This window comes from Pieris brassicae, chromosome 13, assembly GCF_905147105.1.
Source record: "Pieris brassicae chromosome 13, ilPieBrab1.1, whole genome shotgun sequence".
Lineage (NCBI taxonomy): Eukaryota > Metazoa > Arthropoda > Insecta > Lepidoptera > Pieridae > Pieris > Pieris brassicae.
This window is the reverse complement of record NC_059677.1, coordinates 5,589,056-5,616,886: the sequence shown is the minus strand read 5'-3', so window position 1 is coordinate 5,616,886 and position 27,831 is coordinate 5,589,056. Positions and strand designations below refer to the sequence as shown.

Genomic DNA, 27,831 nt, shown 5'->3' with positions numbered 1-27,831 from the left:
ATCCAATAGTAAAACGTTTCGTGATCAACCCCTTAAAACTTACCATTATATGGTGTAAAGTACTGGAAAGTAGAAAATAATATTAATATTAATAACGCGTAATTCAATCCCTACCCCGCACCGTAACTTTTAACAAGAGGACCCCCCCCCCCAAAATTGGTTACGTAATACTTGAACGCTCCCTTATAACGCCAATAACCTCGCTCTTCGTTTGGACCAGGCCAAATCGTTATTTTCTTCGTCCAACTGTCATCGTTGCAAATCTCCTGCCCATTTCTCTTTTTCATAGAACCAACCAATCAACCAAACCAACTTCATCCAAGTACAATTGAACGTCAACAGAAAAGATGTCAAATTGATTGTAATTTTACAGTTACTACCAGTTCGCAAATCGAGGCAGTTTAGCGGGCAAAAGAACTAGCAAGAAACTCTCCGCCACTCTTTTTAATCGCCAAGTTTTGAGTCATACAAATTGTTTAAACTGGAGCAAATCAATCCCAAGGATTAGGATTATTTAAATAAAAGTTTATAAATACTGTAGGAACTCAATGTAGATAAATTTCTGTTGAAAGAATTCGTGGAAATTGTTTTTACATTCTCAAAATTTTGCATTTTAACGTAATAACATGGTAATCATAAACTACATAACATACCTTACATAATAGTTACAAATTATGTTAAGTCGTTATGTATAATGTGATGTTTCTAATATGTTTTATGTAATTAATGGCGAATACGAGTGAAGTATATTTAGAAATATGTTTAATAAATCTACATTTAATGTTATTTTAAAATCATTTAATTTTACACACAATTAATTATAAAGAGAATTTCTTTCTATTTTAATAGACTATAGAGCAATGTTGTCTTGTAGTGCTCCTCTCATCCCTGAGGTCGTACGTTCAATTCCAGTCGACATTCTTTCTTGTGCGAACTTAATGAGGTAACCGGCTTGCCTTAGACCCAAAAAGTCGACGCCGTTGTGTCACAGAAGGCTGTGACCAAAACTCCTGTTAAATTGACAAATAATCATGACACAGAAATGGCCCAGACCTAAAAAGGTTGTAGCGCCACTGATTTATGTTTAGAACATAACCCATCAAAACTCTTGTCTGAACAAGATTGTGTCGAGCCAGCTCTGTACAATAAAAGTAAACACATGTCCAGCTTTGACCTGTTAAATGCATCAATTAACATTTTAACTAACAATAAGAGGGTTTCGGAATTGTTCCCAACATCACAACTATACATATATATCAGACATGGATCTCGTAGAATGAAAATTGTTTAATTTCGTTTCATCGCAACCCTAGTACGGGTATAATAGGATAATTGGAAATGATGGTGTAAGTTTTATTGGCATTTATTGGTCACTTCACGATGTTTGTCCCGTCACAAAATAGCCGTAGACGGCCTCTAATTAAATTTTTGTCCTCAAACGAGATTTCGCCGAAATTCAATCTCCGGGAACATGAACTATATTCAAGCGTGGATCACAAGTTACAATTTACAATCTTGGCCCCCGCGAGTCTCTGAGAGAATTATTTAAAGAAATTAATATACTCACGTTGCCTTCCCTTTACACTCTAGAGAATATCATGTTTGTTCGTAAAAAATTGCATCAATTCACTGTCAAAAGTGTTATTCATTCTATAAATACCAGGAATAAGCATAAAATAGTAGTCCCAAAATACAAAATCGAATAAATCGTTTCTTGGGAATTGTGTCAGATTCTACAACAGGCTACCGAAGTGTGTTACTGATCTTACGACTAAAAAGTTCAAAAACGTCATCAAAGGAATCCTAATTAAAAAAGCGTATTATAAAATCCAAGACTATGTTGACGATAAAGATGTATGGCGCTAATTCATCTCTGCATGTGCGGCTTCCCTGGCAACTTGCGCTGTGCAAGTGTGTGTATCTCATTTTAGACTAATAGTAAAAACTCAATTTTCTTTTGCATTGTATAGAATCTCTGTATACCTTGCATTATATAAACTTCTCAGCCGATTATTACTATTGTAACCGAGTCTTTGTAAGCTAAACCATTGTTGAAAAGAGTGTCCATGGAGTTTCTTGCCGGTTCTTCTCCATGAGACCCACTTTTTGGAACCGTGCAACTAGACGTTTCATAAGAGCCTGCAAAGGCCTATTTTAAATAAAAACTTTTGATTTTGAATCAAAATTGCATTTATAATGTCTATCGATATATGTAAAATTAATCCCTATTTCCCTTGGTCACGGCATCACGCGTGAAAGGCTGCACCGATTGCGCTAATTCTTTTTTTGTTGTTTTTCATATAGTCAGGAGAAGGTTCTTATGAAAGAGAAAAAATAAGAACATTTCACGGATCATTAGAAAATTTAAGAATACTTTTATTACGATGGCAAATTTATTTAACAGTGCAAAGTGCCTTTACAATGCAAACTTTTTTCATATAACCTTATGGCGTTTGACATAACATTGACAAAATGCGTGCAAATATCGTCAAAACAAATGCTTCGATCGGAGTTATTATATTGATGAAATACATATAAAATCTTTCTCTTTTCCTTTTATTGTCCTTAGGACTTAGTTTGGTACCTTCTTGCTCCACTTTTCTGTTCCTGTTGCCGCTGCCATTTCCACTTAAGTTCATTGATTTAGATTGTATCATCTGCTTTAGTTGTTTTAGTTTTCTGAATGATATATTCTTTATTTTAGCGCAGTGTTCGCCAAGTGGCTTCAGCGTGCAACTCTCATCCCTGAGGTCGTAGGTTCGATCCCCCGACTGTGCACCAATGAATTTTCTTTCTATGTGCGCATTTAACATTAGCTCGAACGGTAAAGGAAAACATCGTGAGAAAACCGGCTTGCCTTAGACCCAAAAAGTCAACGGCGTGTGTTAGCCACAGAAGGCTCACCTACTTGCCTATTCAATTCACAAACGATCATGAAACAGATACAAAAATCTGAGCCCCAAACCTAAAAGGTTGTAGCGCCATAGATTTTTTATTTTTTTATTCTTTATTTTATCTATTTATTCATTTCCTATTCATAATAACGGTAAATTTACACTTTCGAGAAAACCTGACTCTTTAACATTCTTTATGTTTCTATACGCTTAAGAGGAAAAAATAAACGTCTGATAAACTCCTCTGAACTATTGCAATTTTTATACATACAACAGCATGGTAAAGATTAACACAAACCAGCCTTTCTCATGAAGCACTTGTTTTTGAATAAATTAAGTATCCAAGACAAATAATGAACGCTTCCGAAAAAAAAAAAAAACAAAAAAAGACGAAAATGTATCCAACATTTTTGTCTTTTTTGAATACATAGAAGCGTTAGCAGGATGCGAATAGAGAAAGAGAGTCATGGATAGAGATATTTGGAAAAGCCGGAGGAGGTATATAACAAATCAAAACCGTATGTTTGTAAAGATAGGCAATACACTTCTGGAACTATTCATACATGACATGACCTTGGACACGCTTCGTCCCCACAATGACGCCAAGCCAAGCCCAGAGAGCCCGCATTTGTCAATTCCGCCCAACAGAACATAAAACAACACATACACGAACCTCTTGGTCATTGAATAAGATCTCTGTATGTTCCATGGCATTATAGGCAAGTTGGGGTCTTTCGGTTAGAAATACCGAAAGCTTGAACTATGTATGTAAACAAACCCAGTGGCGCTACAACAGTTTTAGGCCTGGCCCTCAAATTTCTGTATAGGTTTCATGATTATCAATCTAATAGGCAGGTAGGTCAGCCTCCTGTGCCTGACACGCCGTCGATATTTTAGGTCTAAGTCAAGCCGGATTTCTCACGATGTTTTCCCTAACCTTTTGAGCGAAGTCGCGCACCAATGGACGAAGCCGGAGATCGAACCTTCGACATCAACAACAACGCTGCTACCTGTATGTAAACACCCATCACTAAATGTAACCATCAAACAATAAATATACGTAAATAAAATAATAATAAAAGTATAATCGGCGACTTGATGATACTGGCACCACCAAGCGGACAATAATGTAATTAAAATACAGATAATGAATCATGTAATACACAGATAAAACTTTTAAAAACTTTGGTTTTAACTACGTTTTACTTTTGAGTAAGTTCAGTCCGGGATTTGTCAATGTCTCAATATGTTGATATGAATACTTCATATGTTTAACTGGCTTTACAGTATCATTATCGGACGCCAAGGCAGAATGCGAAATTCCTGTCACCTCAGTTTTTGCCGCGCACCACCTCTATGTGAAGCCAGCTGCCCAGTAATATTTCAGAACCAATTCGACTTAGGTGCCTTCAAAGGAGCGTAGCAAGCGTCTTAAAAGGCTGTAGCTTGCTAGCTTAGGCATTGTTGTCTATGGGTTTCAGTGTACTGTTGTATATAATAAATTTAGCTCGCCAGCAACTATGTCTGGACTTTTGACCATACAATAACGACTGGATTGAACGCAACAGCCAGATCCTGAAGCCACTACTGCGAAACAGACTTATAATTATCGTTAACAATGGCTAATTTAAATTAAAATAACAATCAGCGGAAATAAAAAACCAAGAGAAACTTTTAATATCGAAATAATTGAAACGCAAAAACAAACCGGTCGCAATGACACTGCGCGACCTTGGGGTTACATCATTGCGCCGGCGCACAATTTGCGATTATTAGGAAAATTACTTAGATCTTTATGAATCCGATCACGTTTTTTGGGAATCTTTTCAATTTGAACAATTGATAAAGAATATTAAAATATATTTAAAAAGTTTGGTCCCAGTGGCACTGTACCTTTAATGCTGCCAGCTTTATGTATATTATATATGTATCTTTACGCACATATTAATAATAAATAAAATATTCGTCACAGAAAAATGTAGTCTCCTCTCCGTATTACGATACTTATTCGTAGAGGAACCCATCAGCTCTCGGGTCACTGCTATCACCAGGAGATTTGCATATCTGCTGTGTTTTAATTAATAATGACGTGTTAATGAAACTGTTATTTATTTTCTTAGTAATAAGACGTTTTTGCGTTATATTATTGTCCACTGTTCAATGTCATACAACTTGCCAATGACCTAGATTTTAAAATATTGCTTTTGTAATTTATGTAATTATAGACTGTCCCAGCGTAGTAAGTCGTTTTTAAATATTTTGGAACTAAATATGTTACTCATGCATAGTGTAGCATCCTCACGAACCCTTGGGTTGAATGCCTTGGTCCCCGAGGGCCCATCTTGAGGGCTGAGGTGTTTTAGTGGGTGGGCATTGAATGTAGACCCAGCCCCACAGTCCCCGCGTCTAGCTCGACATCCGTGTCGCGGCCGTTACGCACGGCGCATTTCCACCTCATTAAAAGAAAATATAGTTTGACTGTATAAATTATATATAATAATTACATGTCGAATTTGTTACGTCCTGCTTATTTAGAGGGCGGTTAAAAATCTTTTCTAATTTTAATGTGCTTTGCGAAATCAGACTAGGTTTCAGAGTGATTCTCATGAGGTCATAGGTTCGATCCCCTGCTTTGCCAGTGGACTTTCTGCTTATGTAACACTATTATTAGCAAGCTAGGAAACCTTAGACCCAAAAAGTTTACGGCATATATCAGGTACAGTCTAATGTGGATATCAACCAGCCCAAAGCTTTAGGTTGAAGCGCCGGCTTTTTATAAAAGCAAACGACGTGAAAAATAAATCTTACCTTATTAAACTCAACGCCTTTTGAATTTTAATAGCAATTTTGTACTTGTATTATTTAGTACTGTAACTAGAACTACTAATATAAATATATATATGTAAATAGATCGTTGTACCCATTTTAGTTCTCAGCAAAACCTAAGTATATATTAAATGAAACCATAGACATACATTGAGAACAGTGTTAGGTTAATACCTACTTATAACTCTTACAAATGCCTTCAATTTGACAGAACAACACTGTTTATGTAATCTGAGTTAGCAAGTGCTTGAAGGCAATAGTTTATGAAAGTGCCCGTATACACTGAAAACTTACGAGGTTTTTTTTAATAAAAGTATATTAAAAACTAAACTAATTAATCCCCAGTTGAACTGATAACATAAGAAAGGTTATTCCAAAAAGTGGACCAACATATATCCATGTACAATATAGCACACGTTCTTGCTTAAATATATATTATTATCTTATCCCAACATCACATATAGGTCAAATTTATAACCTCCTTTAGCGGATTATACAGCAGTCCACTTAACCTATCATAATTCGGAACGAAACCCAACATGTTAAGCAGAAAAAACAATGTTATGTACGAAAATAGTATATTTTAAATTCCGAATTTCATAAATAAATAAATAGCTTTCATTCCTCAATAATACATAAATCACTTAAACGATAACCACTGGAGCATACAATTTCTTTGAACACTACTTTACAGCTATAAAATACTCATCCAAATCATCTGGATACGATACCGACTTATACGGGTCTATTATATCTGTATTTCTCCAGTTATCTATGGGAGAAATCGTGCTTAGAACATAATTGTCGCTTGGATCGTCTGTAGTATAATCTTCATCTGAGTCATTGTTAGCCTTATCAGTTATAGTTTCATTATTCACACTTTTATCTATCACGTCATCACTATGTTCAACTATTGATCTGTTTGCATCGTTGTGAGAACCACGTGGTGATAATGAGTCTATATTTATATCGTTAAGGGGTAATAAATTTGTATTATCAGTTCTTAATATGTTAGTTTGATTTAATTTATGGAGCTCTGGACTTTCTGTGAGGGCAGTAAACATATTTATCGCGGGCTCAGTTGTATTATACGTATCCACGTTTACTGAAGTATCATTAACATTAATAGAATCTTTCAAAGAGTGGCTATTAAAGTTGCGTGGGAGGAATAAAATCTCTTCTAAATTATTATCATTAATTAAGGCAAATGTAGGCTCTGTAGAAGTTTTACGATTTAATTTATCCTTAATCAAAGATACGGCTTTTTGTGCTATTTTTGATGCAAGTTTCGTTCGCAACGCTGAAATTTCTGGCGATAGATCTGGTGTAGGCGTGGCCGTATATGAAGAATCAAAGAATGGTTCGTGCGATGTCAATAGGTCGTGTGATCGCTTTGTAGGTAACTCTACTCGTTTATTATCTTTTCTAACACCTGGATGATTCCTGTTAGTTCTGTTTAAGTTGGATAGACGGTTTGGGATTATTTGGTTATTATGATTATACATTGATTTCGTAGTACTGTGTATGCCTCGTTTTCTTGATTTAGTGATATTAGTTGAAGGTGAGAATGTCTTAGGTGGACAGTTCCAATAATTAGGCCGCCAGACATCTTTGTTGTTTAAGGGATATTCTACGTCCGGGAAGGTGCCTACGTCTCGATAACTTGGAGCTGATGAAAACTCAGGTCCTTTCGTTCCCTGTACTGATTTTGTTTTCAACTTTAGATTTCGTCTTTGTTTTTCCACTTTCTGTTTGGGCTGTGATCCTTTCAATGCTGTATCTTTAAATTTATTTTCAATATCATGAAAATACAACGGAGTGTTTGGCGTTGACGCTGATGGGTATTCTATTTCAGGAAAGTTAAATTTTTCTAATAAATTCCGGTGCTTTGGTTTTGATATCTGTTGTGGGGTTTTCTGCTTGGTCCAAGGAGCTGGCGTTGAACTGAAAACAGGTTTGAGGCCCGCTCTCGCTCTCTTCTCTATATTTTTTGGCAAGCTATTTGCATTTATCTGTAACAGATAGATAATTGTAGAACACAATGCGTGTTAATTATAAAAATAAATGACGTAAAACTTACCGCAAGCAATACGATAATAATTGTGAATAAAGCGACCTTTTCCCGAACAGCCATTTTCAAGTGTAAAAAAATTGTTTTATCGCAATTATTTATAACACATATTTCATTGAATTTCCTAGGAAATCGGCAGGTTACCTAAATACTTCGCTTATCAATGTCATATAGACCTATTACTTGTATTTATGTAATCGTGTAGCAAATGATGTATTTGGTAATAGTGCAATTGTTTAAGTAACAATAAATCTAGACAATGGATGGTTGCGTAAAAAAATAATTTCAATTATACAAATTTATTTAAAAAATCTCATGTTTTATGTATTTGGAAAGCGGACAGGAGCTGCAATACAAATTATTAGGATACGAAAGAAACTTTAATGTAGACAATCATCAATAAAACGAAAAATACCAATACGAATAAGATGTAAATAAAGGTGACTATAAATATATTTATTTCACTATAATATATTTACAACATACATAGTAATAATAAAAAATAAAACAAATTTAATTTGATCCTTATGGCCTTCTTTAATTAGTTGTGCACTTGAACCCCCCAAGAGTCTCAACTCCAAAAATAACAAATGTAAATAAATAGTTACACAAATTATAACATTGGTAATATTGTAGTTTCCTCGTAATCGGTTGTGAAATTATATTCGTTATCTGTCTTTATCAACTTATTAGAAATATCATCACTTCTCTCGTCAATAGATGATTTTGATACTTCGGATGACATTTCAACTAACTCAGATTCATTGTTATCTATGTCATCCATTTGCAATTCATTAATGAAATCAGTTTCTTCAAAAGTATCTAACATGTTCATTGTATCATTAATTTCATTTAAATATGTTTCACAGACATATTCATCTAATATATTAATTATAGAATCTTGTGTTTGAGATATATTATTTATAACATATTGACAAGTTCTGTTGACTGTTTCCAGTTCAGAAGTAACTGTAAGATTAAAGTTTGATTGATCTTTTGTTTTGGTCTCAAGGCGCTTAAATGACTTTTGGACATCCTGCTCAAATGGGCTCAGAATACTGTCCTGCGCTTCAGTTACGAAAAAAAATGGTTTTGCATCTAGAATTGTCATTGGATAGGAGGTTTCGGGAAACGTGAAATCCGGGAAAGTCAATGTTTTGTGTTCGACTGATCTTGTATAGCGAACTCCGCATTGTTTACCAGCATTTGGAGTCCCGTATTTGCTACCACTGGCATAGCTCTGTAAAAACTTATATTTAATATCTCAAGTGACGTTTTGGCCATGTCCACTTATTAACAGCAGATTTAAATCGAAGTTATTAATATTGTACATTTATTTTATAATTTTAACATTATTGTGTACCAAAAGATCTTACTATTTTGATATTATGTCATTACATAATTTATAACGTATATAATATTGTCTTGTCGTTGCGACTGAATTGAATTATTATTACGATACCATATCGTTCCCGAAAGTACTACAAAACAGCTAATATAAAAGTGTTATGTTTGTTGAAAGTGTAGTTTTTTTTAAGTTCGCTTTTATAAAATAGTTGTAACGTTATTTCTTTGATTGATCTCTCATTCGAATATCCATTACATGAAGCAATTAAAACTATCACAGAAGGTGAAGGAAAACATCGTGAGGAAATCGGCTTTGCCAAAATGTCAGGCACAGAGGGCTGATCTACTTCCCAATTACATTGACAAATGGTGAAATATGTACAGAATTATGAAGCCCAGACCTATAAAAGTCGAAGCGCCACCGATAAATTTTATGAACATAAAAAAATTATGCAATAAATATACTTACTTTCAAAACGATAATGTAGATAAGCCATATCATCGTGTAATTTAAATCATATCGCAATTAGTTTTAATAGAACAATAATAAGAATAGAGAACAATAGAGTGTTAACCTATTTCTAGTACTTTAATAAAATTGTGATCAAAGAAATGTCATTTTATAGCGTCCATTACAAATTATTGTGAAATCTTCATGCGCAATTTCTATTCATATCGGAATTACGTTACGCGAAAGCGAACTCTTAGATGTGATGTTACCTAATACTATATTTATTACGCTATGTCGCGTGGAAAGAGCTTCGTTTGACAGGACCACAGATTCAAATCGAAAATCGTGAGGCAGTCCCACTGAGGAGTATGTCACAGACTAGAGAAACTACAGAATTTTGACATACGGTGTTCTACAGCGCCACACAGATTCAAATGCAGAATGCATGCAAAGACTATGTCACAGACTAGAAAAAGTATAGAATGTTGCCATAGTAGATACCTACTATAGCGCCACAAGCCAGATCTAAATTGAGAATCGTGGTACAGTCCTACGCAGGAGTATGTCACAGACTAGAGAAAGTATAGATTTTTGGCATAAGGGACACTACGGCGTCATTCTACAGCACCACAAATCAACTAAGCATCACGTTCATCGTTCACGCGCCAGAATTATACTGGCTCATAGGAAAGTATTCTTCACCGTTTAAACCATTGATAGACAAAGTGATACTTCAATTTCATTGTTCAGATTTCAATTCAAATGTCGCTTCGCAATACAATCAATCGTTAGGGTGTGGGGTATTGCGACTACGGACGAGTGCACGTGACGATGCAGCACACCTGGCACGGGACAAGACACGCTTTAAGAGACTGACGTTTAACCTCCAGGTATTGCACGGCATACACTGGAGACCATCAAGAAAAAAAGGTATCTTAAGATCGTGTTAGTCGATAGAGCCGTGTTGACCTAGGCAGAGTTACCGTCAACCCTGAGGTCCTGCGTTCAAGTCACAGCACGTGTATGCTCGCAATTAAGACCAGTACAGTGATGGAAGCAAGTCAATGTATGTGTCACGCACATGACCTTGTCCAGTGAGAAGATATTCTCACAAAACTGATACAGAAATTTCAGGTATTTGCGAGTTATGTAACCTAACATTAGTTAAGTGTATAAGTTATACTAAACTGCCAAGTGTTACTTAACCAATTTTTGCTTAGTTTATTGCTTTTGATATATATAAACAATATATATAAGCAATAAACTATATATATATATATATTATTTTCTCTTTATTATAAAAAAAAAAATATAATATCATCAAAAAAATTTACATTAGAAAACCGCTGTGGTTTGTATTAATGTAATCATAGCAGTCTTGTTTAGGAGCGCGACAATTGCATATAATAGTAGTTTTTTAATTTACTGTTTATGTTGGTTAGCGTTAGGCTATATCTGATTGGGTAGACCATTTATTAGCCATGGTAGCGAATACCTCAAAGTTCTCTCGCCATATACGATCCACTCAACACTTATATAGTTGAATTTAATCATTTTATTGTTACCAATCCGGTTAATATTATAAGTACTTAACTATATGTAAAAATGTAATGGCGTAAAAAGAACATTATATTAAGTAAATTAGTAATATGCTGTAAATCTTTCTCAATAGATAAATAAAAAATATAACGCTGCGCGTGCACACCATTCAAGACAAAGTACACGTTTTTTGCATTATTGTAGGTGGCAATGTCTGTGTTCGTGTGTCTACCTGTTTTTGGTGAATTGTGATACAGAATTATAGTTAAATGTATTTAGTAACATACCAATTTGTAGAACATTTTGCTGTTATTATAAAAACTGGCTTTAAAGTTTTCCCATCTTCTCAATCAAACATACTCGAATTTGTCATTGTCAAGCCGCCTTCGTTTGTGCTTAACAAAAGATTGCGATTCATTTTTATTTGATTATATTATAATGGTTTCAGATCATAGCAATTGCACATATTATTGTCTTATACCACCATTTGTCTTCAGTCACCGTGACCACGCACGCTGTAAAGCACGCGAAACGTCGGAAAAATTCAAAATTATAATACATAGCTTCAATCCGTTAAAAAAGTGTTTGCTTCAGATCATAGCTAGTTCTATTTTATTGTCTATAATAATGTCTATACTCTATACATGTTTTAATATGAATTTTACTACTGTTAATTGACTGATATATTATATGTGTATATCTTAATAAGGCATTGGTTTAACTTCTCTCAGGAACTGTTTGAATTGGAAATAATTTTTCTATGTATGGAGGGCTGTGTCACAACGAAACGCGTATGTGTATAAAGTATGTCTCAAGGTAAATTAAGTTATTTAATTAGAGTTAAGAATGGGAAAGGCTTTTTTCTGTCTTCTGTCTTAATATATTTAGGGTTTCCTATAAATTTCCTGTTGATTGCAATATATATTTATTAATTATTAAAGTTCATGAATACGTAATGCTATATTTTCTTAAATATATGACAATTGTGGTAAACATACAAATGTCATTCACAGACTACGTTTAGAATAGCATTTAAACATAGTTAATTTCGAAATTGAATCGAATTTTGAAAATGGAATAAAGTGGTTTGTGATAGACGAAACCATAGAGGTCGTCAATCTAGTTTTAATGGTTAATTTTATTTTAATCTATGAAACCATAAAGTTCGTCTATACTCTATTGAAATAAAAATAATGAAAGTTTACATTAAATATTGTATATTTAGCGCCGATAACCACCACACCCACATCCACCATTATTTTTCATACCAGCATATGGAAGAGGCATTGGGGGCATGGCCCCAAAGGGACCGTCGTCCATCATAGCCAGCATTAGTATTGGCAGTATGACGTCTAAATCATTGCTTTTCTCACGGTATATTATGGGATATGGCCCACAATTGCATCCCATTTGACAATTGACTGCCTGAAAGACACAATTTTATCTAAAAATAAATCTTTTACTAAACATATACAAAAATCTTTTGTCTCTGCCTATCAATTTGTGTTTTCACTGTGATGGAAAGGGATAAATACTAACAAAGAACAAAGTTTTTTGACGCTTTATACTATACGATTTTTTATTCTTAAAAGACCCAACAACACTTGCGAGCCTTTTGGCAATGTGTGTCCATGGAGGTCGGTCACTTGACATCAGGCGTGCCTCCTGCCCGTTTTACCCCTGTTACATAAAAAAGTAATAAAAATAATACAATACCTGTAAGGCAAGAACTAAACTAAAACAGAATGCAACTTTAATGATAGACATTTTTAATATTAATTTAATGAAAATTGTTGTTTATATACACTAACTATTTCGAAATTCCCCTATGTGTCAATATTAGCACGTAAATGTTTTTTTAATTCCCGTTAAAATTAAACATTCTAATTTTCATTTATTAAATTATATTTTAGTATTTAATTTTTTTTTTTAAGTTAGAATATACGAACTTTAGTTTTTGTATGTCGCTCGCAGTTGGCCTTAAAGGCTTTTACAGCTCAGCTCGGGCTGTTTTGGCGAGCGTAGCTCGGCCTGAATGGGCGTTTGAACGTGATTAGCGCAAGGGCGTCTCCTGTGAGACTCGAACCTCGGCTTGGGCCGTCGCGGGGTGGTCAATCGCCCGAAGGGCAGGACGGAAGCTCACTGGAGTGAGCGAAGTACGTAAGATCTACGGTTTCCCCGCTAAAGGCGGTCTTTTACCCTAATCTAATTTTTATTTTTATTAGTCATTGGGTCTCGTGATTGGGTCGTTCGAATCCGTTAGAACATGTCGGGGCCTCCTACGGGATTTTTTGTACCCCCATAACATTTTCGTACCATATTCTTGCAAATAAATTATGATTATCGCTTCCACTTTAAGGCAGGTCCATTTAAGACGAGGCCTATCTAACATAACTTAACCATCCATTGCCTTGTTCCTACTCGTGAACCGCTTCTCATTCCTTTCTCCATCACCAAACCACATAAGCATTCCCTCTCGTATCCTTCTGTCTTCCTCTTTCAACCCAAACAGGTCACGTATCCATCCTTGAAAATTTAAACCTAGTTTTTAAATATAACCCGAAAACAGTTCTTGCTTGCGTCGGTCATTGACGCCAAATGCAGTCGGCATGCAGATGTTTAAAACAACAATCTATTGAGAAAAATACACGTAACACCGACACATATATATATATGGCTATTTATATATTTTAAGATATTTATGTATTTTCAACTTTTAATGATTTTTTTTATTATTCTGATTTATTGCTTATTAGAAAACAATAAAAGAAATTGGAGGCCCAGACCTTTAAATGTAGCACTGGTTTTTTATGAACCTACCAGTAAAGTTTTAAACAAATTTAACTTCAATAAAAACTGTCAAAAGTAATAAAACGGAAAATAAAAGACAAGCGAAAATCTGGGGAAAATATTAACAGCTCAGAGATAAGAAAATTTCCTCCAACTGCGACTATGTTTCTTTGACTCTTGGGTCTATTTATTTATTTATTTATTCATTTGGGAAACAAACAGATACATCTCTAAAAGTATAAAACAAATAAGAAATATAAACATAAAATTAAAACATGCGTTCAAACAAGCGTCAAAAAACATGACAGCAGAATGTTATTTAAGTAGACAATACAATACAAAATATTTAAGTAGACAATACAATACAAAGTTTATAAATCAGGAGAACGACAAATATACAAGTAGGCATAATAAAGAAGAATGAAACAAGGTTTAGGACATTAATAGTTGTTTTAACCTATTCTTAAATGAAGCAGTGGAGTGCGAAGAAAGGTCGATATTAGTAGCTGAATCCAAAGTAGAACCTGTGAAGAGGCCGTGGCATTTAAGCTATTAAAGAATTAAGTAGGCGCCTGGTACTGGTGACTCCAGACCTGGTGCTTTTTTCAACGAATAAGTAACTCAATACAGCGAGCAAATGTATAAAAACAGTGTAAAGGTACACTGCCACAGGGAACAAATGAAATTTGTTTCAATTTTCTAATTATCATTTTTTAATATTTTTATTATTAAAAACAGTTTCACATATTACATAATGAGTCATATCATTATAGTATATCGTAAGTGAAAATCCGTGGTCTTTGCCTACCCATTTGGAAAAAAGGGGTGATATCACATCACATTTATTATCAACGAAACAAAATAATAATAATCAAAAATTATGGAAAAAAATAATGAAGTACTTTTTAAGTGTGTAATGTGTGTTTGTTGTGGCCCTGACTCAGTATTAAACTATGGAGCAGAGGTGTTTCATACTACTGGTAATTCTGCCATAGACCACAACAGTTAGATGTTAAATTATATAGATTATTTCTAAATTAAATCAAAATCAAGCCGTTCAAAAAGGCTTTGCGCCAATGGACTATTTATACAGTCTAACTTAGTCGTACGGTGAAGAAATGCGTATAAAGGCCGGGAATGCACTAAAATGCGTTTTCATGGGCTGCGACAACTGCCCTTTTTGGGCATCGCGTAGGCTCAATCAGGCTGCGTAGGGGGCACCCTACGCAGTATAAAAAATTAGGCCTTAAAATAGGCAGCTAAAGGCTGATACACTTACTTGCCATTAAAACGGCAACGTTAGTATGTAACTTGAATGTAATGATGCCGATATTAATTCTTAATATATATAAATCTCCTGTCACGATGTTTGTCCGCGATGGACTCCTAAACTACTTAACCGATTTTAAATTGGCACACCGTGAGCAGTCTGGTCCAACTTAAGAGATAGGATAGTTTAGATCTTTAATTATAGTCGCAATTTTATTTTATTGCAAATTCTTTGTCTAGAATTAATTGACAGTCACAATTATCTGTTAACTCCGAAAGATTCTAACAGACCGATACTTTTCGACTGGATTGAGTAAGTAATCAATAAATGGCACTGCTATGGTAAACCGACAAACGTGTCATATAAGCTACAATTCAATATCATGATTACCACGTGTTATTGAGGCTAAAGTAGCGAATTAAGGGTCGAAGCGCCGATTATTATTGTTTATTGAACTGTTCAATTTATGATGGGGTCTTTATTGCTATGGATTAAGTGTACTTAAAGTAATATTTCTTTAAGTAGTTTTATATAAAGAAAATTTATTTAAAACAGAATTGCGTGCTTACAATGTACACATGTCAGAAGTGAAACTTCTTTGTAAATTAATTATAACTGAGGTAAAAGCCCCAATAGATGATCATCTACCAGTATATGATAACTCCATGTATTTGTATATCTATATACACACTATTTACTCACTATAAGTGCTAATAATAATATTTAGAATTACCACCTAAAATTCTAATATGTAACTACTAAACGAATACATCAACCATAAGCGTGTATTTTTACTCGATCTCCCTTTCTCACTCTCTCTCAATCGGTCTCAATTGCTCTCTCCCTTTTCTTCGAAAAATACGCACATCGTGACGCTAATATTATTATTATTGCGTTTCATGCGTAAAAAATTACCCTCATGGCCTTATGAAGTTTCACTTCAAAAACAAAATTTTAATTAAAAATATGATCTTAACTATAAATTTAACTTAAAAATATTTAATTACAATTTTGAATATATGTTTATAAATACTCCGACAGGACTTTATACTTAAAAGGGTTCCCAAATCTTACACATTGTACTGAATTTATAATGAAAAAACATTTTTTTTTTATATCGCATCAGTTTTACTTTGAGGATGATGGAAAGAAATAAAAGAACACATATCGAACAGTCTTTATTCAGTATTTCATTTATCAGCTCTTATCACTAGAGTTACTTCGTTATCTCTCTGCTCTGGTTCATCATCATACATTGAGTCCATGCCTTGGTTCTGCATGGGGAAGGGATAGGGCATATATGGAGCATCATTACAGAATCTATCGTAACCAGGCATCGGATATTGGTATGGCATCGGCGGTGGAGCAGCAAAGTTCCTATTTTTCATGGCGAAGATCAGAAAGTACAGCAGATGGTGCCAGCTGTTGTCCTCTTGGATGATTATCGGTGGCATTGGATAGGGCTGGTACTCGGGTACTGCGGGGGCGCGAGGAACTTCTGGTTCCGCTGATAGAAGAGGTTTGATGACAGCTGGGATGACGAACTGGCATGGCTGGACCATGGGTGTGGCTGTTATGGTGGGAGGTTTCATGTATTCTACGCGCGCCTGCGCGTCTGCATAACCCTAGTAAAATAAAATATAATTTAGTATTTTTCGGACCTTAAGGTGGAAAAGAGAGTCAAGATTTTGTTCTAAATGAGACAAATTCCAAATCATTTTGGACACACGAGAGTCGTACTTCTGTAAGACTCTACTCTGAACACACTTACAGGTCGCCATTGTTACATCCATTAAATGCCCATACCGACCATACCCACAACAAAAATAAGTTAAATTATAATTTGAATTGGAATCATTAGTAAAGGAATGAGTTGTTTAAATATTAAAAGCCGGCAAGGCACTCGCGAGCTCTGGCATTGAGAGTGGGCGGTATCACTTAACATCATCCTGCCCAAACGGGCAAAAAAATATATTAGACCACAGACTATGTATGTAAACTATTTATTATTTTTTACATTCGTTGCAACCAATAAAGTTCTATTACAATTAAATAAAAAATAAATCTAGAGCCTTATCGCCATGTTTTGCAAGCAACCACTGTGAGAAAAGAAAAAAAAGATGAAGTGAACGCGAGAAGTGCAAAACATGTTTGAAAGGCCGGCAACTCACTTGCGAGCCCTCTGGTAATGTGATTTTTAGGTATAATTTGACATCACATGAGCCTCCGGCCCATTTGCCTACTATATAAAAACTACAATTTAGTATTATATCCATTATATTAGTGTTTTTTTTAAACTTATAAACGTAACTACGCAAAAATCAACCAATATTTAAAACATGAAGAGTATTAATCCATAGCGCGTATCACTGCATCATGAGCACACCCCACATACACACCTTCACGCTGACACCCTAACATTTACACAATCACACAACACAGCCAAAGTAGGTATTAGTTAAAAGTATTTAACAATTTTCATAGATTTTTATTTTGTAAATGTTTGATGTTATTGTAAATAATGTATTCCATCTTTGGCTATATTTTTAATGCAATTGTTTGCTTTTATATATAATAATAAATAAATAAACTTACCTTCCAAAAGACAAACAAAGAAAACAATATCACAATTGACCCCATTTTGAAATATTGACACATTTTCAAGTGAGCCTCTTTTTTATAGGAATAATTTCAAAATAATACTTATAATTACGTAACGAAAATTTTTGATCATCGGCACGTATTTAACAGTGACTCAGAGTGGTTCATTATCTTGACAGTAATGGTTAAAAATTAAGGGAAAGATTTTTTATTTGAGCAGCCTTTCCCGTTTTCTCGGATACTTTATTTAACCGCAAGTCATGATTGGACTCTATATCGGATATACGCTCTTGGGTTGAATGCCTTGACGAACCCATAAGGGTGTGTGGAAGACTGAGGTGTTTTTCGTGGGTTGGGTTTCGCTACCCCGTGAATACCAGATAGCTTTACGTTCCATCCCCATAGTCCCCGTGTCTAGTTGGACATCCATCGCCGGTCTGCGTAGGCGCATTGTCAACTCCTTAAACAAAAGCTATCTAATGAGGAAAATGTTTTTAATAAGTTTTTTAGTTTATACACATCATTCTAATTCTGTATTAACCCCAATGGGGTATATGCATGTTTAACATTATATAATCTTTGTCCCAACTGCAACTGTTTTTGTTTGGAAAAATATCGCAACAAGTGTTATCATGAATAAGGAACAGCTTGTACATAGATGGAGTACGAATCCACCAATTGCCACTGAGCTACAGAGACATGGCTATCTTTATTTATTAAATATTCTTGTTACAGGTAATAAGTTCATCAGCACTTCAGTAAAGGTTTGGATAATTTTAATTTATTATTTCTTCTTTTGGTGCCTCTGAACTGGAGGTTGGCCGTCAGTCTCGTGAAGCGTGTCTTGTCCTGTGACAGATGCAGCAATTCTGCCGCAGTCGCAACGTTACGAAGCCTTTATTTTCCTGTACCAACTATGTATATTACCCGTTGTTTAAATGAAGGTAGTGGTAGCGAACATGCTGCAATACGTGGCCCAAGTACGCAACTTGGTCACTGCATGGTCCTGTACAGGCTAAACCTCAAAAGACCTTGATTAAAACATTGATAATATACAATCAGATATATAGTGAATGATGAAATCGGGTTGGGTTAGCCTTGTCATACCTGAACCAAATCCTGGTACTGGGGAAGGGTAATTCAAAAGTACTCAAACATGGTCATGGTGAAGGTCATAAAAGAGCATAGACGTATGAACCGTAAGTGGAGATCCGTGATCGTATCTCTTGAAAGGCGGGAATATAAATTAAAAAATATATATATATATTCGCTAAAAATCTTTATTATAATTCAACCAATTCAACAAAACAGATATATAATGTATGTTATTAACTCTATCATTCACTGATTCAAATTATCACAGGACTGTTAATTGGTATAGGTATTGGAAAAGGCATAGGTATGGGTCCCTCGTCGCAATTACAACCACACCCTTGACCACCGCCATCCATGAGGAGGAGGAGGATCAGGGGTAATATGCTCTTTAAACTGTCGTCCGATTTCACCACTATAGGTGGGTATCCGTTGCCATAGTAAGCAGGGACAGGTGCATTTCCGTAACATCCAGGATAGGATAATACTGATATCTGTAACATACCAGCAGGTTTATCACTGAATGATAATATAACCCTAGTCCAAAGAAACCTACTGTGAAATCTTCACTCTCATGGGGTAAGCCAGGGCTTCGAAGGCCAATTAACTACTTGCCTAAAAGAATAATCTACATAATGAATTATTAAAGAAAAAATCATTCTAAAGTGTTAGAGGAGCCATGGATATCCAAACTTAGCTCGTTTATCAGAGCGTTCAATCTGGATATCGGTGCCAAAACGCGTCCTTCTGAAAGGGATAAATGGGATGATGTGTTACACGATATTGAATTTTATAAAGTTTAGGTCAATCCGCATTGTTAAATATCTTAAACTAAATCAAGTTACTAAGATACTCCAATTACAACATCTTACAGCGTGCTAGCCGTTACGTATGTTGGCACTTTTTGCCCTACACAGATAAATTAATTTAAATTTCTTTAAAAATGTATACCATAGAACCTTACGTTAAAACTCATCAGCAAAAGCAGGGTACAGCAAATCCACGACATCTTTAACGAACCCGTTCGCACAAAGCCTTATTTATTTAAATTTTATCAGTTCCTTATCATCTTTAGTAATAAATTTCATAATTTCCGCCTACTTCGATGCAATGTGTGTTGCGTGCAATCTGCCTATTATTTCGTAATTGCGATGCGAAAATTTATAAAGTGTGAATTTTTCGCATAAATAGTAACATAACCTTTAATAACGACTAACGTTTAACCGGTACAAGCACGCAAGAGTTCAGAGGAGTTGTTGGGACTTATATCTGCAGCTGAGTTCCGTCATCGGACGTCAAGGCAAAATATCAAAATACCATCCGTATCACCTCGACGTCCGTCGTTCCACAACTGAGCGTTTCTGAAGGCAGTTTCTGCCACACTATTGTGTCCTTCCAGAAAAGAGTTAACCATTTTTTAAAAGGCCGGCAACTTGGGAATCTTCTGGAAATGTGAATTTCCATGAGCGGCGACAAAAGAACGTACACATCTCCGCAGTTTTAACTAATATCGGCAACTTAAAATGTATTTTTTTGTGGTCGTTATTGAGGATGAGTGTAATGCTGATCAACCAAAGCCTCATGATTTTGACGCTTTAAGTCAGTGACTCCTCCTTCCCTCCCTTCTTTTGAAGGGAGGGAAGAAGGAGGGCAAGTGGGCCATGCTCCACCTTAGCTTCTTTAAAATCCCCTAACCTTATTCGACATACATAATATTGAAGTAAATTTTCAAAATATATACTGAAAAAGTTAAATTCCAAATAACAGTAGAATTGCCCCCTGTGGGGCGTGGGTTCTACTTTGGAAAACACTCTTTAGAGGGTTTACCCTTAAAGCGAGGGACGTTAGTTTACTTTATCATTCTTCTTTTGTCGCCTTGATAAATGGAGTATCACAAAAATAGGAAATGTTTAAAGAAATCTATCAACAGTGTGGGTGGGTGTTTATCTTTAAATATTGAAACAAATTTGAACAGAACCAATTCTAAAGATTAATTTTTAAACAATGAAAACAAACATGTCGATTTTATTTAACATTGAATATAAATTGAAATTTCATCATTGTTTACAAATTGTTTCCCATCCACACTCTCGACGAGGGTCGCGAGCGCGATTGTGCGCTCGTGCCAACTGGTGTCGCCTCGCCCCGTCACTTCTACGCTTTTTGTCGGTTGGGGCGACTTGCTCACTAGTAGTCCCACTGTAAGGATGCGCGCATTTCCTTATCAAGTTTGAGTGTGGTAACGATAATATAGTTTATTTGCAAAGAATGCAAGGAATATTTAGGTTGATTATTTATTAGAAAAACCGCACATTCAGCCCTTTAAAAATAGGCATGCAAATGTATATCATAATGTCATATAATAAGGACATTATTATAATTTCATAATAATGAGTTAAGTTCTTTATAATTACTGTGGTCTAAACACTCTACCACGCTTCTACACGCAGTGTGAGTGTCTTACTTAGATTTAACATCAGAAGCTACTGCCCTTTTGCCTCCTGTAATATAAAAAAACCCTGAAAATGCACTTTGCCTTTAAAAATTTAATCACCGTGTGTATTGCTTTTATAGAATTTGGTTAATTAATAAGACTTTAAATCGACACCTAAGAAAGTAAAAAAAATAATGATATTTATATTTGTTATAAAAACCCAAGCAACTACGTAGAGAGTGTTACCACTCGTACAGCTTCGACACGCCAATATTAGTGGCAAAGGACTCGTTGTGGCGCCTCGCAAGAGTCTGGAGCCAGCTTAAAAGCCTCCCAGTCACGTCTATATCTTATTGTTTTCTTGTTTCATTAGATAATGTTATTTCTAATAGATGATTTACAGTTCATTATGGTTGTGTGTAATCTGATAGAGCCGGTGACGGAGAAGCTCAATACGGCGACGATTTTTGTTATATATTTACTGCCAATTAGTTTAATTAACAGCCTAGACTCTTAACCAAACAGCACCGTTTAACTAGCGGCAAAAGATACCAGTATAATAAAATATGAGTTCATTAAATAAATTATTCCTTGTTAATAACGTTGCGAAATTATTTCGTGAGAACATTTCTGAGAAACAGATAACAATAACATTGTGATTGCGATATCCCAAGCGTTTGAACTCTTAAAATATTAGGAGGACTCACAAAAGGAGTCTACCACTAACACTTGTAGATATTACGGCTAAACCTGGTACATTAAAAATAATTAAAAAGGTGTATCCCGCTAAATAGATTGTTAATGTAATAATTAACACTCTCTTTTTTTATTAAATAATAGGGGAGGTCTAAAAATAATTAAAAAGTTGAAAAAAAAAAGTTTTTATGTAACAGTATTTATGCCCAGACTTTTTATTGACCATAAAACATAGAGATATCTGACACCCAGAGCTAAGAGGTTGTAGCGTAACAGTTTTTTTTCTATTTGTTTCTTTTATATCGAAGAAAACAATGCCGTATGCATATATATTGTTTACAATATGTATGTCGCAGTAAAGTGGTTAAGTCAGAGAGTTAATTGAATCTCTAGACAGTTGATTAAAGATCGATAATCAATCAAGGCGCTAGCATTTTGATTTAAATAAAGTTGATTAACAATGTAAAACAAAATTTCGCCACGAACTGAGAGCTTGGATATTCTGTGTTTTGCTTTATTGTAAATGGTTAGGTTAGGTTAGTCTCGTTGCCTAGGAACAGGTTTCGTTCACTCACCTGTCTGACGGAACTTTAGCGACTTGATTGAATATCGATTTTTAATTAACTGTCTAGAGATTCAATTTACTGTATGATTTAACTACTTTACTGCGACATGTATATTATATACACAAGTGTTTTAAACAATGTCGTAAACGTGTCATATTTTTGACTAAAATATCTTTGAGCTGGTTTCAGACTAGGTAACCATAAAGGACAGCAAAACAGTGGAAGTTGTTGACTCCTTCCATCTTCCCTAGTCAGTCGATATGTTGCAGTTAAACAGGCATCTCCTGTCGAAGAGAGAGAAACTGAGGTTTCTATGTTTTAAAGTGAAACTTCTTTATCGGCGTTAGAAAAAAAATTACCGTCACATTTTTCGGTTACGCGTCACATTTTTCCGTTAAGTGCCATCTTTTTCTTGTCTCTACGGTTGATTCGAAGTAATTCGAAGCCATTAATAACAAAAATATTTAATAACGATAACAATGATAGTAATAAATCTATTACAATTAATGAATTTCTGTAATAATCTTAGTAGTAATAAGGTAAAATGAAATAATTGTATTATTTGTATTCATGTCAATAATAATAAAAGCCATTTGTATATCTAATAATAGTATTTAACCTATTTCTGTAGTTGCATATAGTAAAGAAGTTTCATTACTTACGTGTGTACACTAGTACACGCACACATTTTTTTCTATTTACGCTCGGACTGTGAGGACTGAACTCAATATTAGCTTATGCCAATAGGCACGAAAATTATTACGTTATTCAGGTTTTTGATAGAACAGGGGGCAGGCAGGAGGCTCACCTGATGATTAGTGATACCTCAGATAAATTGCCAGAGGGCGCGCTAATTGTCTTTTCAGGATTGGTACGCTCTTAGACAACTTAGACTTACTTTAAGAATAAAGGATACTAAGTCGAATTGGTTCGGAAATATTTCGGATGTAGACATTGTTGTTCAATAATTATTTATCAATTTTCAACCAAATTCATCGTTGTAAAGGAAGTCTCTCCATGACAATTCGATTATTAGATTAACCTGATCTATAAATTCAGTTCTCCATTTATTTTAATACCACAATTGAAAGGCCGGCAACGCACTGCCTTTGCAATGTGTTGTTATTTTAAAAAAAAAGAGTCAACAAAATTAAATTGTAAATAATTTATTAACTAAAACAATATTAAGAAATAAAATTTAATTACTCTTCGTGACTATCCTCACGAGACTCCAATGACTCAACTTCTGCGCTAGCGGGGATTTCATTTTTCAATTTCCCAGCCTTTTTTGGTTCTCTGACATGTCTAATAGTTTCTATCTCCTCTGACAGTTCTATATCTGGTCCATCATCACTAAGGGGATATTTCTTGCAATATCCACTAGTACTTTTGGAACAATTACACTCACACGATCTACAATTACAATTGTTTTTATCCTTTAATAAATTAAGAATGATTGGAAGAAGTGTTTTAAGACTTGACGATTGTGATCCATGATCGGTTATAACTGTATTGACTGGATAACTTGGGTATGGTGGTATCATTGGGACGTACTGAGGGTATGAGGGAGCACCATTTTTGAAACCGTCATACCCGTAGAATGGTCTCGCGGAAGATGGTGGAAATTGTGGCGTTTCCATGACAATGGCTGGTGCCAAGTAATTCTGGATTGGTGGATTGTAATGTTGTGTTGGTTGAGCGGCAGGTCGTTGTTGAATAGCAAACTGGGGCTGTTGATATAACGGTGTGGGTCTAGAGACCTGATGGACATAATTTGGAACCGCTTGCTGAGGTATATCCATAGATCCAGGAGCAGCTCCAGCGTGATTGCACGTTACTGGGTATGCTGGTGTGTTCTGATTAACAGTTTGTGCCACAGGCTGTAATTGCGTCATGGGTTGCATAGATTCAAAATTCTCCGGTTGGTTTTGCGAGTTAAGCAACTGCTGGAGTTGCGGTTTTCCATCATTATTTGGATAGATAGACTTATTTGTCTGTGTGCCAGATACGCTGTGCTGTTTCTTGAAGTTTTGGTGATTGAAAAAGTTCTGTTGTCCATAGCAGATCTGTAAAAAAAAATATTTTTAAATAGTTACAACGATACTAACTGCTTTAATGCGGAGCACGGTGCGACGTGAGTGCGAGGCTTCAGAGTACGACTCTCAACTCTGAGGTTCTTCGGCTGTGCACGAATGGACTTTCTTTCTTTGTGCGCATTTAACATTCGCTCCAACGGTGAAGGAAAACATCGTGAGGAAACCGGCTTGCCTTACACCCAAAAATGTGGGTGTTAGGCACAGAAGGCTGATCACCTACTTGCCTATTAGATGGAATTAGATGGATGGATGGAGAAATCTTAGACCTAGACATAAAAAGCAGGTTGCAGAAACACTGATTTATTTTTAAAATTTCTTTAAAAATACATGTTCCGAATTAGTGTTTAAACAATTGTGAAATCAGGATTGATTGCCATAATAATTATTTACACTAGACAGGTTGACAGATTCAGAGAAACGCTATAGGCTAACAAAATGCAAATTTTTAATTTTTAATTATTTTTATTACTACTAAGAAGGTTATACAAATACTGTATATTGGATTGTTATGGTTACCAATAAACAATTTAAAATATGCATAAAAATATGTGTTAAATACCAATACTTACATATGTGTGTAGATATATAAGAAACGATGTTAAAAAAATGGCAGACGCCATGGTTAAGATAAATGAAATGCGCATGATAGCAGCAGTACTGACTGTTATATAATATTATGTATGCGTTATTTTGTAACTGATGAGATATCTTATATTGCATTTTCATTTTTTATCACGTTCTTGATTGCTATCATTACAATTATCTATTACATATTACAAAATCAATATTATGCATTTGGTAGTTTGCTAGAAAAATATATGTACATACTAGCGGACCCAACAGACATTGTACTGTCTTAACTATGAATATAATTTTTACTCTTTAATGTATCTTTAATATTTTATTCCTGTTTAGTTTTGTTTAATAACTGTGTATTACATGTATTTTGCACTACTTGCCTATCTTATTTAATACATTTATTTTTTTCTTTACTCACAGTGGTTGCCTGGAAGAGATCGCTCGTAAGCGATAAGGCCGCCAGTTGCCCTCCTTTTGATTTAATTATGTTAATTTTTATTTTTATTTTGTAGTGTAACGAAGTGTAAATAAATAAATAAATAAATAAATAAAATATTAATCTCGAATTGGTATGATAACTAAAAAATATTGCGGAAACAATGTGTTTATTATTGTAATGCTTTGTGATAAACAACATTCTTTGTTTGTTTTTCTGGCGTATATAAATAGTTTTGTTGGTATTCTGATATGGGAACAGACGACATATAACTGGCCATGTGAAGAAAATGGATTTTCAAGATTAATGCCACAAACAATTAGCGACTGTAATTATTTTATATGTATTTTATCAATATAATAACTTCGATCGAAGCATTTGTTTTAAACGATATTCATTTTTCTTACATCCTCTTTGACGATATTTGCACGCATTCTGACAATGTTATGTCAAACGCCATAAGGTTATATGAAAAAAGTTTGCATTGTAAAGGCGTTTTGCACTGTTAAATAAATTTGCCATCGTAATAAAAGTATTCTCAAATTTTCTAATGATCCGTGAAATGTTCTTATTTTTTCTCGTTCATAAGAACCTTCTCCTGACTATATGAAAAACAACAAAACAATTTTTTTTTATAAATTTTATATATATAAAGTCCACAGGTCGATGCTATATTCAGCCTGTGGCTACTCACAGTCTACCTATGTTTGAGAAAAACACTTTTTAACTGATTAAAGCTATGTATTATTATTAAAAACTTATAATTATTTACATAATGCTAAATTTTAAATGTGACGAAAGTGATTTTCTTCCTGTTTAAAAGCTATTTTAACAAAAGACAATACTACCTATGTTTGTCTTAGAAAGATCTCAGTAATAAGTGTAAGAAGTAGTGTGTGTCAAGTGTCAGAAGTAAATAAGTGTCGTGTAGTGTGTGCTGTGAGCTTGTAGAATGTAGGTACATAATAAATGTATATAATTTCGTAATATATCGAAAAATATTTTGTGGAAACCGACATGACGTCACTAATTGTATCTTTATATATATAATTCTATTGTACGTGCGTATGTCACTGAAATCCTTTTAAATAGCTGGACCAATTTGAATGAATTTTTTGTATGTGTCACTCATCTTGGTTATTTATCTATACTGCAACTAAACAGCTTGTTTTTCAGGCATAAATAGCTTAACTGGTAGAACTCTTTATGTTTAACCAAACGATCTGGGTTCGATACCCAGTTTGAACCGTTCGTATTATTTTCCGTTTGCAGTACTACGTCTGTCGGGTTCCTTTAATTTAAAGCTTTTCAACGCTCGGCACACTAATACAGCAAGAACAAAATACAAGAATTATTATGAGAAGCGTATATAAAATAGAAATATTATAATAACTAAATAAAAAATGATTTTAGAGTGTGAAGGAAGTTATGGACGTCCAGAGCTAGCTCGTTTATCGGAATGCTCAGTTTGGATATTGCTAAGTTTTGGCCAAAACGTTCTGCTAAAAGCGTCAAATGGGGGTGATGACTCCTGAAGTACATGAAATTTTGATAAAAGGTTCGGGCAATTAAGTTGATTGTTAAATATCTTAAATGCAAATGATATATAGCCTATAGTTAGATTAGTCCAAAGGCAAGTATGTCTTAAACAAATGTGATTCTAGTTTGAACCCTTGGACCCAGAAATGGAGCTGTGATAAAACCTTGTGTCGTTTAAAAATACAAAAAAAATTGCAACTAGACGTGGAACTTCGTACTTCACTCACTCCAGTGAGCTTCCGTCCTGCCCTTCAGGCGATGGACCACCACGCGATGTCCCCAGCCGAGGTTCGAGTCTCACAGGAGACGCCCTTGCGCTAGTCGCGGGAAAAACGCCCATTCAGGACGAGCTACGCAAAAAAAACTAGGTCTAAGCCTCAGATTTCTGTATCTGTTTAATAGACAAGTATCAGCCTCCTGTACCTGACACACGCCTTGGACGTTGTGTCTAAGGCAAGCCAGTTCCTCAGGATGTTTTCCTTCAGCGTTCGAGCAAAGGTTAAAGGTGCACGGGGATCAAACCTCAGAATGAGAGACACTAAACACTGCTCTGTAGTGCTACTACATTTTAATACTATACATATATTGGTGAATAGAGGTTCAG

General features: G+C 34.8%; 3 protein-coding genes and 2 long non-coding RNA genes across 5 annotated transcripts in view; 1 reads left to right on the top strand and 4 right to left on the bottom strand.

Moving 5' to 3' along the window:
• The window catches only part of LOC123717870, a 91,883-nt gene that overhangs the window by 15,664 nt on the left and 48,388 nt on the right, over positions 1–27,831 (top strand). The gene's annotated exons all lie outside the window — the stretch shown is intronic.
• LOC123717873 lies at positions 8,274–9,910 on the bottom strand. Its single transcript, XM_045674122.1, has 2 exons — positions 9,608–9,910; positions 8,274–9,031 (listed from the first exon to the last, which is right to left on the bottom strand). Exons 1-2 carry the CDS (start codon positions 9,638–9,640, stop codon positions 8,405–8,407), a joined length of 660 nt encoding a protein of 219 aa, XP_045530078.1. The 5' UTR covers positions 9,641–9,910; the 3' UTR covers positions 8,274–8,404.
• Positions 12,329–12,892, bottom strand: LOC123717875. The gene is made up of 2 exons (XR_006754887.1): positions 12,845–12,892; positions 12,329–12,553 (listed from the first exon to the last, which is right to left on the bottom strand). It is a non-coding gene; the product is annotated as an uncharacterized LOC123717875 (long non-coding RNA).
• Positions 16,354–17,815, bottom strand: LOC123717874. Its single transcript, XR_006754886.1, has 2 exons — positions 17,784–17,815; positions 16,354–16,813 (listed from the first exon to the last, which is right to left on the bottom strand). It is a non-coding gene; the product is annotated as an uncharacterized LOC123717874 (long non-coding RNA).
• Positions 23,741–25,324, bottom strand: LOC123717872. Its single transcript, XM_045674121.1, has 2 exons — positions 25,243–25,324; positions 23,741–24,643 (listed from the first exon to the last, which is right to left on the bottom strand). Exons 1-2 carry the CDS (start codon positions 25,315–25,317, stop codon positions 23,780–23,782), a joined length of 939 nt encoding a protein of 312 aa, XP_045530077.1. The 5' UTR covers positions 25,318–25,324; the 3' UTR covers positions 23,741–23,779.